Source organism: Crotalus tigris, unplaced genomic scaffold (assembly GCF_016545835.1).
Source record: "Crotalus tigris isolate CLP2741 ecotype Arizona unplaced genomic scaffold, ASM1654583v1 scf7180000017550.10884619, whole genome shotgun sequence".
NCBI classification, from domain to species: domain Eukaryota; kingdom Metazoa; phylum Chordata; class Lepidosauria; order Squamata; family Viperidae; genus Crotalus; species Crotalus tigris.
Genome location: NW_024096468.1, coordinates 5,874,024 through 5,886,264, shown reverse-complemented (window position 1 = coordinate 5,886,264; position 12,241 = coordinate 5,874,024). Strand labels below are relative to the sequence as shown.

Sequence of the window (12,241 nt, the reverse complement as noted above, 5' to 3'; positions counted from 1 at the left end):
TACAGATTAAACTGGTGGATATTTTAATAATTAAAAGGAACATAAAATTAACAAACAAGAAGAGTGATTTGGATAACTTTTCTATACTGACTCTGCAAAAGAAACTTTTTAAAGTTTTGAAGTATTTTCTGACAAGGGGCGAAGAAAAAAATAAATCTAGTCCTAGGACACTATTTGACATATCTATCAATGAGTTCAATATTCCCTTTCAAATTGTATCAAAATACAGCTGTAGTAAAGACTTCTCTGCCAACATGTATCACTTTGCACATACCCTGAACTGCATTTGCCATTTTGAAGCCTATCAATCATATGTGGAGACAATTCCTTTTTTTTTATTTGTTCCCCTATCAGTTTGATAGTATCAGGAAACACACACACAGTCCTTGATCAAATTGGCACATTTTCTTTCCCAAAGGAGAAGGGCCAAGGGTTTTATTTCTTCTTCCTTTTTTCAACTGGCTTATAAGCAGAACTGAACAATACAAAAAGCAGCATCGCAAGGGAAATTGCTAAGAAAGGAGCGTAGAAAGCAGACAGGGTCAGGCGTTCCTGCAGGGTTTGTGGGCCCGGGACTTTGGCGTTGGAGAAATCAGCAAACAGAACGTGAGCCAGGCAAGTAACCACCGTTGTGATTACGTGCGTTGTGTAGATAATTACAGGAGTCCGGATCCACTTGCAGTTCCCTGCATTAAAAAAAAAACAGGTGTTTTTTTTTTTAATAACTGCAATCGTAGGTCAAGACTCAAGTGCTCATTTCCTAATTTGCATACATATGTAAATATTAACAGTCCTCGACTTACAACAACAATTGGGATGAGAATTTGCCTTGCTAACAAGATGGTTGTTAACCGAGTCAGGTCAATTTTATGATTTTTTTTTTGCCATGGTTGTTAAGCAAAATGACTGCAGTTAAATAAATTACATGGCTGTTAAGTGAATTCAACTTTCCCTATTGGCTTGGCTTATTGGATGCCAATTGGGAAGGTGCAAATGGGAATCATTTACCATTTGCACCTGCGGAAGAACACCTACCATCTACCCTGCAGAAGAACAGGGTAGAACGACGACTCATGACCTTCTTCTACCGATCTACTATTGAAAGCATTCTCACATATTGTATTGTGGTTTGGTATGCTGGTCTGACAGCCGCGGACAGGAAGGTATTGCAGAGGGTGGTGAGTACAGCACAAGACATCGTGGGCTGTTCCCTGACTCCACTGGATGACATTGCCAGGGCCCGTTACCTTGGCAGAGTGAGGAAAATTCTTAGGGATGACTCACATCCTGGTTGGTACCTCTTTACTCTCCTATCATCGGGTAGGAGATACAGAAACATAGCCAGCCATACCAACAGGCTGAAGAACAGCTTTTATCCATGGGCCGTCAGGCTTCTGAATGGGACATAACTTTATAACTTTATGCATGACAGACTCGCAAAGCTGGCATGATGTGGGTGAAATAAGTTGGGGGTTTGTAGTCACCTTGAGTTTGTGGTCAGGAGGGGCACAGAGGGAGGCTCAGCCAATTTCACTGTATACATGTTATACTTTGATAATAAAGGGTTTATTATTATTATTTTATTATCACATGACTGCGGGATGCTGTAACAATTAAGCACCTGTATTTTGATAATGTGTCCATGGGGACACTGCAACAGTCATAAATGCGAAGACTGATCGTAAGTCACTTTTTGCAATTCCACTGTAACTTAGAACAGTCACTAAACGAATGGTTGTAAGTGAAGGACTACTTCAAATTGTGCCATAAAAAGGGTTTTTTTTCATTATTTCAGAAAAAATAGATAAGCCTGTTTAGGCTGCCAACAGTCTGTCCAATCCAGCATGAAAGCTTCAGAGTCTGATGGATCTCATGAATGCCCTAGTGGATAATCACTTAAAAAGGAGCCAGCCGTGTGCTGCAGCTGCCAAAAAAGCCAACACAGTGCTAGGCTGCATTAACAGAGGGATAGAATCAAGATCACGTGAAGTATTAATACCACTTTACAATGCCTTGTTAAGGCCACACTTGGAATACTGCATCCAGTTTTGGTCACCACGATGTAAAAAAGATGTACTCTAGAAAGAGTACAGAGAAGAGCAACAAAGATGATCAGGAGACTGGAGGCTAAAACATATAAGGAACGATTGCTGGAATTGGGTATGCCTAGTTTAACGAAGAGAAGGACAAGGAGTGACATGAAAGCAGTGTTCCAATATCTCAGGGGCTGCCACAAAGAAGAGGGAGTCAGGCTATTTTCCAAATGCCTGAAGGCAGGACAAGAAGCAATGGATGGAAACTAATCAAGGAGAGAAGCAACCTAGAACTAAGGAAACTTCCTAACAGAACAATTAGCCAGTGGAACCACCTGCCTCTAGAAGCGGTGAATGCTCCAACACTGGAGGTTTTTAAGAAGAGACTGGACAGCCATTTGTCCGAAATGGTTAGGGTTTCTTGCCTAAACAGGGAGTTGGACTAGATGACCTCCAAGGTCCCTTCCAACTATTATTATTACTACTACTACTACTACTACTACTACTACTACTACTACTACTACTACTATTATTATTATGTTTCTTGACCTTTAAACTCCATTGGGAAATACTTGCATTCTTCTCTCCAAGAACAATTTATCACGGTCCTGTGCCCACTCAATGCCATGCTCACCTGCTTCACACAAACGTACACACTTACCTTTCCAGAAGGCGTAAGCAGCCACGGGAAAGAAAAACAGTTGTGGAAAAGCTTCGAAGCAAAGGAAACACTTGAACCAGGGTTCTGGGCTTGCCACTAATGAATCCTTGAAAGTAGTTGTGTACCACGTCAACATATCAGACAGCTTTAGGAATAGAGAAAATGGTTGGTGAGTAAGGAGGAGGAGGGGGGGCACCTAAATCTTCCTTTTAATCTTCCATCTATGGTGGGGTGGAGCAATAACATTCGATTGGCGTTGCAACTGTGTGATAGAAACCCTGCCCCATTTTACTGTTGGGTGGGAGACTGATGCAAAGCATGTAGGTAAAAGTTGGCACCAGTTGGTGTGGCCAGTTTTGTTAGCATGGGGGGATTTTTCCTTATTTCTCAAACTATGTGATAGGTTCTGATTACAACTTTTGCAGGCCAATAGAAGAGACCATCTGTTGGTGAAGATTCAACTGAGGAGTCCTTGGTGCTTGCTTGCAGACTTAAGGATGAGGTAAAGGTAAATGAGGTAAATTTATAGGCCCCCATATCAGTGGGCGGAGTACAATAAAAGCAAGAATTTAAAACATTTTGCAAACCCTTTCAAACAATAAACAATATATAAGACAGAAGGAAAAGGTTTACATACATTATGATCTCGTAATCAGGGGTAGGCAACTTTGGCTCTTTTATGACTCGTGGACTTCAACTCCCAGAATTCCTGAGCCGGCATGGCTCAGCATGGAAACTTCTCCTTCTCCTCAGCATGGCTGGCTCTGGAATTCTGGGAGTTGAAGTCCACGAGTCATAAAAGAGCCAAGATTGCCTACCCCTAATCTAGTTATATTGGTCAGATACACAGAAGCTATTGAAAGATTGCCGGAATAAAGCCCAGCTTTTGCCCAACAGGCTCACTTGCAATTTCTGACCTTTGGTACATAGTACAACCTGTTTCCCAATCCCCGAGTGTTGAAAGCCCTGTCTCAGAACAGCGCCCAGTGGTAATCCAGTCAAGCCACATGGATATCCCAGGTGGCAGACGCGCTGGATCCTCCCATCTCTTGTTAGACTCATCCAGAGCTAGATGGTCCATGCAACTTCCCCCATTCCCAAAAGATTCCCGGTTCTTCAGCGTCTTCGAGCAAGTTTTCCGCACTAGATACGCAAAGGACCCGGTCCCAGATTCTTAAGCGAAGCAGATCCCCGGCGCTTTAGGTTGGAACAGCCACACAAGCTCGGCGGTTCCTCTCTACTTACGGCGGAAGGGTAAACTCCAGGCAGCAACGGCTGCAAATCGAAGAGTAAAGTGATCGGGATGTGAGCGAGGAAGTAGAAGGCGAAGATCCACTCGAGTGCGCGCGCCACCGCCATCGCCCCTCCGAAGTGAAGGCGAGCTGGCAAGCGCCGGGAACGAACGATCGATTTTTCTCTGCACCCATTGGCTCTCCTTGGAGGGGGTGTGGTCTCTTGCCCAGATGGCTACGCCCACTTCTCCAGGTTGTCCTTCGGGCGGTAGGAAAGTCTTCGTCTGCTAATTTCGCCCTGGATCCAACTGGACAATTTCCCACGTTCCGCCGAGTTTTGCTTTTAGAGATCAGCCAAGATGAGATGCGGCGGCTGCCGGAGCGGGGAAAAGGGGAAGGGGGTGGGGGAAGCCTCGGAGTCTCTCTTTAATCCAATGTTTCTCAACCTTGACAATTTTAAGGCATGTGGACTTCAACTCCCAGAATTCCACAGCCAGCAATGCTGGCTGTGGAATTCTGGGAGTTGAAGTCCACATGCCTTAAAATTGTCAAGGTTGAGAAACACTGCTTTAATCCAACGCAGTTCCCAAGAAGAAACCAGGAAAATAGCAAAGCCTTGAGGGATGGAAGGACGTCTAAGCAACATTGGGTGGGTCTGCGGATATGCTTGCCCGAAATTTAATCATGCCTTGCTTAATCAAAAATACCCTTAAATAACCTCCATAGGTTGGGTCCATACAATCGTGTAGATCCGGGTGTCCAATCTTGGCAACCTTTAAGACCTCGTGGACTTAGAGCCCACAGATCTTAAAATTGCCAGAGTTCTGACACACCAGTGTGGGTTAAAAAAAATGTGGTTTGGCAAGTTTGGGATGTCAGAAGTTGACTTGGATTCCAGAAGGTTGGAGAGTGTTTCTCAACTCTGGCAAATGTTTACTTGCCGATTTGTCTATTTGAGCCAAGGGTGAACCTTGGCAAGTTTAAGAGATGTGGACCATCTCTTCAGCATGTTGGCTGCAGAATTCTGAGAGTTCTGAAAGTCCACATTTCTTAAACTCGCCAAAACGGAGAAACACTGGGATTAGATCAGGGGTCTTCAAAGTTGGCCCTTTTATGAGCAATTCTGGGAGTTGAAGTCCACAAGTCATAAAAGTGCCAAGTTTGAAGACCTCTGGCTTACATGATGAAGTTTACATTCTAGCTATCAGTTGAATGAATCTTCCTGGTGGAAGAGGCTTAATTGGGTCTCAGTACACTACTGTTTTGTTGTTTTGCAGAGGATACTTTGGAAAATGGTAGGACATTCTGGATTCTAGAATTAAAACCACATGGAATAAGGTGCCAAGTGAGCTCTGGCCATATTGTTGGAGGAGCATCAACTTGGTAAGATTCGGTCTATACAGAAGTGTAATCAGAAAAATAGATTTTTCATCCACTTTTTAAAATGTGCAAAGTCAACAATTAAGCAGGTCCGGACAGCTACATGAGGAGGTTTATGATCAGAGCTCTGTGCTTCTGTTAAACTTTGAGGCTGGGTTATTTTAGAATATTGTAGTTTTGTTTAAATTAACCACAACTGCTCGTCCAGGAGTATGGGAAAAGTAAAAGGATTCTCTCATGAGGGAAGTTTGCTAGTATAATGAATGTTGATGCTTTTCAGCATGACTGTTCAGAGCAGAAGTCTAAGACATCTGAGGACAGCTTGCTGGGGAAAGCTTCACCGAAGGAGAAAAAGAGAAGTCCAGTGCAAAGGTTTCAGCACCAATAAAAAAGGCATGGCATTCCCGCAAGAATAGCAGGATGGAAAGTGAACTTGCTGCAACTTGGCAAGCGGCCACACAGGCAAACAAATGTGACAACACTGTTACCCTGGCCAAGTGACATGGGATTCACGAGATGGGACTCATCAAACCTCTTCAGAAAATAGAACCCTTTGTGGCCAGCTGGTTGGAAACGAGGACCACCTGTCTTAAAGAGATGCAGTTTTTGCTCAGTCTTTGTGAATATCTTAAGAGTGCATTCACTGGATAAAATTAGGGAGCTCATGAACAAGACAGTAAGAGGAAATTGAAAATACAATATGTCCAAACTCCAATAATGTAAAAAAAGTCAATTAAAAATCTTCCTTTTGCTACTAAAATAGTAGTTCATGTATGACACACACTAAAAGAGGACTTCCTGCCTTTACTGTAGTCTCTTTTATTGCCAGAATAATAGGAGGCAAAGTATTATGAGCCCCATTATATATTCTTACCTATAACCACTTCCTTGTCTCACAGGTAAGAATCTGGACCTATATATCATCTTTTATTGTCTTTGAACTTTGCTAGTGTACAATTGTAATTTTATCTTTCCAATTTTCATTCAGTAGAGCTAGATCTTAAATACTACTGCAGGGAGACTTCTAATGAAGACAGGATGAGCTAGATTCCCTGAAGGACTGGGGACAGTATTTATGGCGGAGATTGGAGGCTGGATGGATTGTGGCTGGCAAAATCGCTCCAGAGAAAGGAGAGATCGTGAGATTGCCACAAGTACTCTGCATAGCTGCTCTTTGGGAGTAGGCTGCAGAAACCAAAGTTTTTTTCAGTCGGCTTATGAGTTGTGCAGCTGGATTCAAGGGATTCCATCTAAGCCCCCATTTGTAACGTAGCCTATATGGACACAAAGCTTGACCAAGCCTCATTTCTTAATCAGTTTTGGAATAGCTTTTTTAAAAAAACTGCTTTTCAACTCCTAAGAACCTGCAGAACGTCATGCTTTTATCTCATTCACTGGGTGAGTCTCCTTCTTAGTGAAAAAAATTTCAAGTATAAGTTTAACAACTCAGATTTTTTTTTAACTTTTTGGAATAGACAGCAGAAAAGTGTTTAGAGTGTTGATTTTGGAAAGTTAAAAATGGGCTAAGAGTCCAGATGGATTTGAAATAAGACTCTGAAATGAATTATAAGAATTAGAACTAATATATAATTATAAGAATCTTTCCTGTGGAAATTTTTTGTTTAGATTCTTTAGAAAAAATAATGATTGGGTAGTACACTAAAGTGAACTAGAAGAAATGAAATATCACAATTAAAGGAGAAGAATACTTAATGAGTCAACATAGAATGGAGCAAAATATTTTAACATTGGAATTTTTGAAGAATATTTATGAACAATGGACTCAGAAGTTAATTTTAAGAATGTCTGTCATCATAGATGATGTATAAGTGATGTTATAGAAAAAAGATAATACAGAACTGAAATTGATTTGAATGAGGATTTAAATTGACAAGCTACAAGAACGACATGAAAAAAAATAATACATTGCATATAACAGATTAAACTGGTTGATATTTTAATAATTAAAAGGAACATAAAATTAACAAACAAGAAGATTGATTTGGATAACTTTTCTATACTGACTCTACAAAAGAAACTTTTTAAAGTTTTGAAAGTATTTTCTGAGAAGGGGCAAAGAAAAAAATAAATCAAGTCCTAGGACACTATTTGACATACCTATCAATGAGTTCAATATTCCCTTTCAAATTGTATCAAAATACAGCTGTAGTAAAGACTTCTCTGCCAACATGTATCACTTTGCACATACCCTGAACTGCATTTGCCATTTTGAAGCCTATCAATCATATGTGGAGACAATTCCTTTTTTTAAAATTTGTTTCCCTATCAGTCAATCTTCAACGAGGCCCTGGAGAACATCAGTGCTGGCATCAAAGTAAACGGTGTTTGGATCAACAACTTAAGATATGCTGACGATACAGTTCTGCTTGCCAGTAAGCATGAAGACCTTCAGCTCCTCATCAACAGAGTCACAGAAATATCTGAAAAATATGTCTTGAAGCTTAACACCTCAAAAACCAAGATCATGGTCATCAGCAAACAACCCGTTAATTTACCACCAATAAATTCAGGAGAAATACCACTAAAAAAAGTTGAAAGGATCACAAACCTCAGTTCCAATTTACATGAAAGCTGCTGCATGACCGTTGAAGTAAAGAGAAGGATAGAGAAAGCTCGAACAGCATTCTTCAAAATGAAAAAAGTCTTCTGCAGTCACGACATAAGCCTAAGACTGAAAATCAGGCTTGTCAGATGCTATATTTTTTCTATCCTACTCTATGGAGTAGAGAGTTGGTCTCTGACAGAAGGCCACCTGAAGAGACCAGAAGCATTTGAAATGTGGATTTACAGGTGGCTATTACATATAAGCTGGGTTGACAAGATCAGAAATGAGGAGGGGGTAAGCCACCTGGGAAAGCCAAGGGAAATCATCAAAACAATTAAAAAACGAAAATTAGAATATTTCCGACATGTGATGCGACACCCAGAAAAATACGGCATACTCCATTTAATCCTCCAGGGAAAGATTGAAGGCAAATGAGGTCCAAGCAGAAGAAGAACATCGTGGCTTCAAAATTTAAGGGACTGGTTTGGACAAAACTCAGCAGCACTTTTTTGTGCGGCTGCTGATAAAAACAGGATTGCCAACATGATTGCCAACGTCCGATAACGGATATAGCCCAAAAAGAAGAAGAAGAAGATCAGTTTAATAATATCAGGAAACACGCACACTGCCCTTGATCAAATTGGCACATTTTCCTTCCCAAAGGAGAAGGGCCAAAGGTTTTATTTCTTCTTCTTTTTTTCAACTGGCTTATAACCAGAGCTGAACAATACAAAAAGCAGCATCACAAGGGGAATTGCTAAGAAAGGAGCGTAGAAAGCAGACAGGGTCAGGCGTTCCTGCAGGGTCTGTGGACCCAGGACTTTGCCGTTGGAGAAATCAGTAAACAGAATGTGAGCCAGGTAGGTAACCACCGTTGTGATTATGTGCGTTGCGTAGATAATTACAGGAGTCCGGATCCACTTGCAGTTCCCTGCATTAAAAAAACAGGTGTTTTTTTTAAATAACTGCAATCCTAGGTCAAGACTCAAGTGCTCATTTCCTAATTTGCATACATATGTAAATATTAACAGTCCTCGACTTACAACAACAATTGGGATGAGACTTTCCCGTGCTAATAAGGTGGTTGTTAACCGAGTCAGGTCAATTTTATGATATTTTTTTTTGCCACGGTTGTTAAGCAAAATCACTGCAGTTAAATAAATTACATGGCTGTTAAGTGAATTCAACTTTCCCTATTGGCTTGGCTTATTGGATGCCAATTGGGAAGGTGCAAATGAGAATCACATGACTGCGGGATGCTGTAACAGTTATAAATACATGCCAGTTGCTAGGCACCTGTATTTTGATCATGTGACCATGGGGACACTGCAACAAAGACTGATCATAAGTCACTTTTTGCAATTGCACTGTAACTTAGAACAGTCACTAAACGAATGGTTGTAAGTCAAGGACTACTTCAAATTGTGCCATAAAAAGTTTTTTTTTTTCATTATTTCAGAAAAAATAGATAAGCCTGTCCAGGCTGCCAACAGTCTGTCCAGCATGAAAGCTTCAGAGTCTGATGGGTCTCATGAATGCTTCTTGACCTTCAAACTCCATTGGGAAATACTTGCATTCTTCTCTCCAATTTATCATGATTCTGTGCCCACCCAATGCCATGCTCACCTGTTTCACACAAATGTGCACACTTACCTTTCCAGAAGGCGTAAGCAGCCACGGGAAAGAAAAACAATTGTGGAAAAGTTTCAAAGTAAAGGGAAGACATGAACCAGGGTTCTCGGCCTGCCACTAATGAATCCTTGAAAGTAGTTGTGTACCACGTCAACATATCGGACAGCTTTAGGAACAGAGAAGATGGTTGGTGAGTAAGGAGGAGAAGGGGGGCACCTAAATCTTCCTTTTAATCTTCCATCTATGGTGAGGTGGAGCAATAACATTCAAATATTGCAACATTGCAACTGTGTGATAGAAACCCTGCCCCATTTTACTGTTGGGTGGGAGACTGATGCAAAGCATGTAGGTAGAACTTGGCACCAGTTGGTGTGGCCAGTTTTGTTAGCATGGGGGGATTTTTCCTTATTTCTCAAACTATGTGATAGGTTCTGATTACAACTTTTGCAGGCCAATAGAAGAGACCATCCATTGGTGAAGATTCAACTGAGGAGTCCTTGGTGCTTGCTTGCAGACTTAAGGGATGAGGTAAAGGTAAATGAGGTAAATTTATAGGCCCCCATATCAGTGGGCGGAGTACAATAAAAGGAAGAATTTAAAACATTTTGCAAACCCTTTCAAATAATAAGCAATATATAAAACACAAGGAAAAGGTTTACATACATTATGAACTAGTTCAGGGGTAAACAACATTTGCTTTTTTATAACTCGTGGACTTGAACTCTCTGAATTCCTGAGCCAGCATGGCTGACTCTGGAATTCTGGGAGTTAATAATAATAAATCCTGTTCTGATCATGAATCAGAATGCCCTAGTCCAATTCAATCACAGACAGATTAACTCGAATGAAGATGATTTCAAAACATATATATTTATTCAGTCAGAAATAATACTTGCTATTGGTAGATACTGTCTGGACAAAGCAATCTGTGGATCTCCATTAGGTAAATTTATTAGCTTCTCCACACCAAGTTCTCGCATGGAGCAAAGCCATCTGACCTCCGATAGCTCATGCTAATCTCAGACAAAGAACATTCCCCCCTGGCTTGTGTCCAGGAAGTCCTGTGATGACTTCAGTAACTCCTCACACATACCTGATAACATGAGATAACTGACTAACTAAACTACATTTTCCATAAGATGCTGTTTCCATCTCTTAAGGAGACAGCACTTAACCCAATAAATGCCAACCTTCTAACATACAGAACTACATGGTCCAGAACAAACCCTTTATTATCAAAGTATAACAAGTAAACAGTGAAATTGGCTGAGCCTCCCTCTGTGCCCCTCCTCACCACAAACTCACAGTGACTACAAACCCCCAACTTCTTTCACCCACATCACGCCAGCCTTGCGAGTCTGTCATGCATAAAGTTATAAAGTTATGTCCCATTCAGAAGCCTGACGGCCCATGGATAAAAGCTGTTCTTCAGCCTGTTGGTACGGCTGGCTATGTTTCTGTATCTCCTACCCAATTATAGGAGAGTAAAGAGGTACCAACCAGGGTGTGAGTTGAATCCATAAAAGAGCCAAGGTTGCCTACCCCTAATCTAGTTATATTGGTCAGATACACAGAAGCTATTGAAAGATTGCCGGAATAAAGCCCAGCTTTTGCCCAACAGGCTCACTTGCAATTTCTGACCTTTGGTACATAGTACAACCTGTTTCCCAATCCCAGAGTGTTGAAAGCCCTGTCTCAGAACAGCCCCCAGTGGTAATCCAGTCAAGCCACATGGATATCCCAGGTGGCAGACGCGCTGGATCCTCCCATCTCTTGTTAGACTCATCCAGAGCTAGATGGTCCATGCAACTTCCCCCATTCCCCAAAGAATCCCGGTTCTTCAGCGTCTTTGAGCAAGTTTTCTGCACTAGATACGCAAAGGACCCGGTCCCAGATTCTTAAGCGAGGCAGATCCCTGGCGCTTTAGGTTGGAACAGCCACACAAGCTCGGCGGTTCCTTTCTACTTACGGTGGAAGGGTAAACTCCAGGCAGCAATATCTGCAAATCGAAGAATAAAGTGACCATGATGTGAGTGAGGAAGTAGGAAGCAAAGATCCACTCGACTGCACGTGCTACTGCCATCACCCCTCCAATGTGAAGGTGAGCTGGCAAGCGCCGGGAACAAATACTTTTCTCTGCACCCATTGGCTCTCCTTGGAGGGGGTGTAGCCTCTTGCCCAGCTGGCTATGCCCACTTCTCCAGGTTGTCGTTCGGACAGTAGGAAAGTCTTTGCCACCTAATTTCGCCCTGGATCCAACTGGACAATTTCCCACGTTCCTCTGAGTTTTGCTTTTAGAGATCAGCCAAGATGAGATGCGGCGGTTGCCGGAGCTGGGAAAAGGGGAAGGGGGGGGGAAGCCTCGGAGTCTCTCTTTAATCCAACATAGTTCCCAAGAAGAAACCAGGAAAAGCCTTGAGGGATGGAAGGACGTCTAAGCAACATTGGGTGGGTCTGCGGATATGCTTGCCCGAAATTTAATCATGCCTTGCTTAATCAAAAATACCCTTAAATAACCTGCATAGGTTGGGTCCATACAATCATGTAGATCCGGGTGTCCAATCTTGGCAACTTTTAAGACCTCGTGAACGTCAACTCGCAGACTTGGGAGTCCACAGATCTTAAAATTGCCAAAGTTCTGACACATCCATGTAGATTAAAAAATGTGATTTGGCGAGTTTGGGATGTCAGAAGTTGACTTGCTCTTCAACGTTAGTTGGATTCCAGAAGCTTGGAG

At 41.9% G+C, this 12,241-nt stretch overlaps 2 protein-coding genes across 2 annotated transcripts; both read right to left on the bottom strand.

The window, feature by feature from the left end:
* Positions 1-4,103, bottom strand: LOC120307156 (sigma intracellular receptor 2-like). The gene is made up of 3 exons (XM_039341517.1): positions 3,940-4,103; positions 2,695-2,839; positions 1-686 (listed from the first exon to the last, which is right to left on the bottom strand). Exons 1-3 carry the CDS (start codon positions 4,051-4,053, stop codon positions 436-438), a joined length of 510 nt encoding a protein of 169 aa, XP_039197451.1. The 5' UTR covers positions 4,054-4,103; the 3' UTR covers positions 1-435.
* Positions 4,104-8,345: 4,242 nt separating this feature from the next.
* Positions 8,346-11,831, bottom strand: LOC120307152 (sigma intracellular receptor 2-like). Its single transcript, XM_039341504.1, has 3 exons — positions 11,474-11,831; positions 9,526-9,670; positions 8,346-8,803 (listed from the first exon to the last, which is right to left on the bottom strand). Exons 1-3 carry the CDS (start codon positions 11,648-11,650, stop codon positions 8,553-8,555), a joined length of 573 nt encoding a protein of 190 aa, XP_039197438.1. The 5' UTR covers positions 11,651-11,831; the 3' UTR covers positions 8,346-8,552.
* Between the last annotated feature and the right edge of the window lie 410 nt (positions 11,832-12,241).

Excerpts from the sequence above, each read along its gene's own strand:
- LOC120307152 (XM_039341504.1), bottom strand. The coding sequence starts at position 11,650 with ATGGGTGCAGAGAAAAGTATTTGTTCCCGGCGCTTGCCAGCTCACCTT. Across the intron at positions 9,671-11,473 it reads CTGGAGTTTACCCTTCCACC|CTGTCCGATATGTTGACGTG; the intron begins GTAAGTAGAAAG and ends CTGTTCCTAAAG. Across the intron at positions 8,804-9,525 it reads TGCTTACGCCTTCTGGAAAG|GGAACTGCAAGTGGATCCGG; the intron begins GTAAGTGTGCAC and ends TTTTTAATGCAG.
- LOC120307156 (XM_039341517.1), bottom strand. The coding sequence starts at position 4,053 with ATGGCGGTGGCGCGCGCACTCGAGTGGATCTTCGCCTTCTACTTCCTC. Across the intron at positions 2,840-3,939 it reads CTGGAGTTTACCCTTCCGCC|CTGTCTGATATGTTGACGTG; the intron begins GTAAGTAGAGAG and ends CTATTCCTAAAG. Across the intron at positions 687-2,694 it reads TGCTTACGCCTTCTGGAAAG|GGAACTGCAAGTGGATCCGG; the intron begins GTAAGTGTGTAC and ends TTTTTAATGCAG.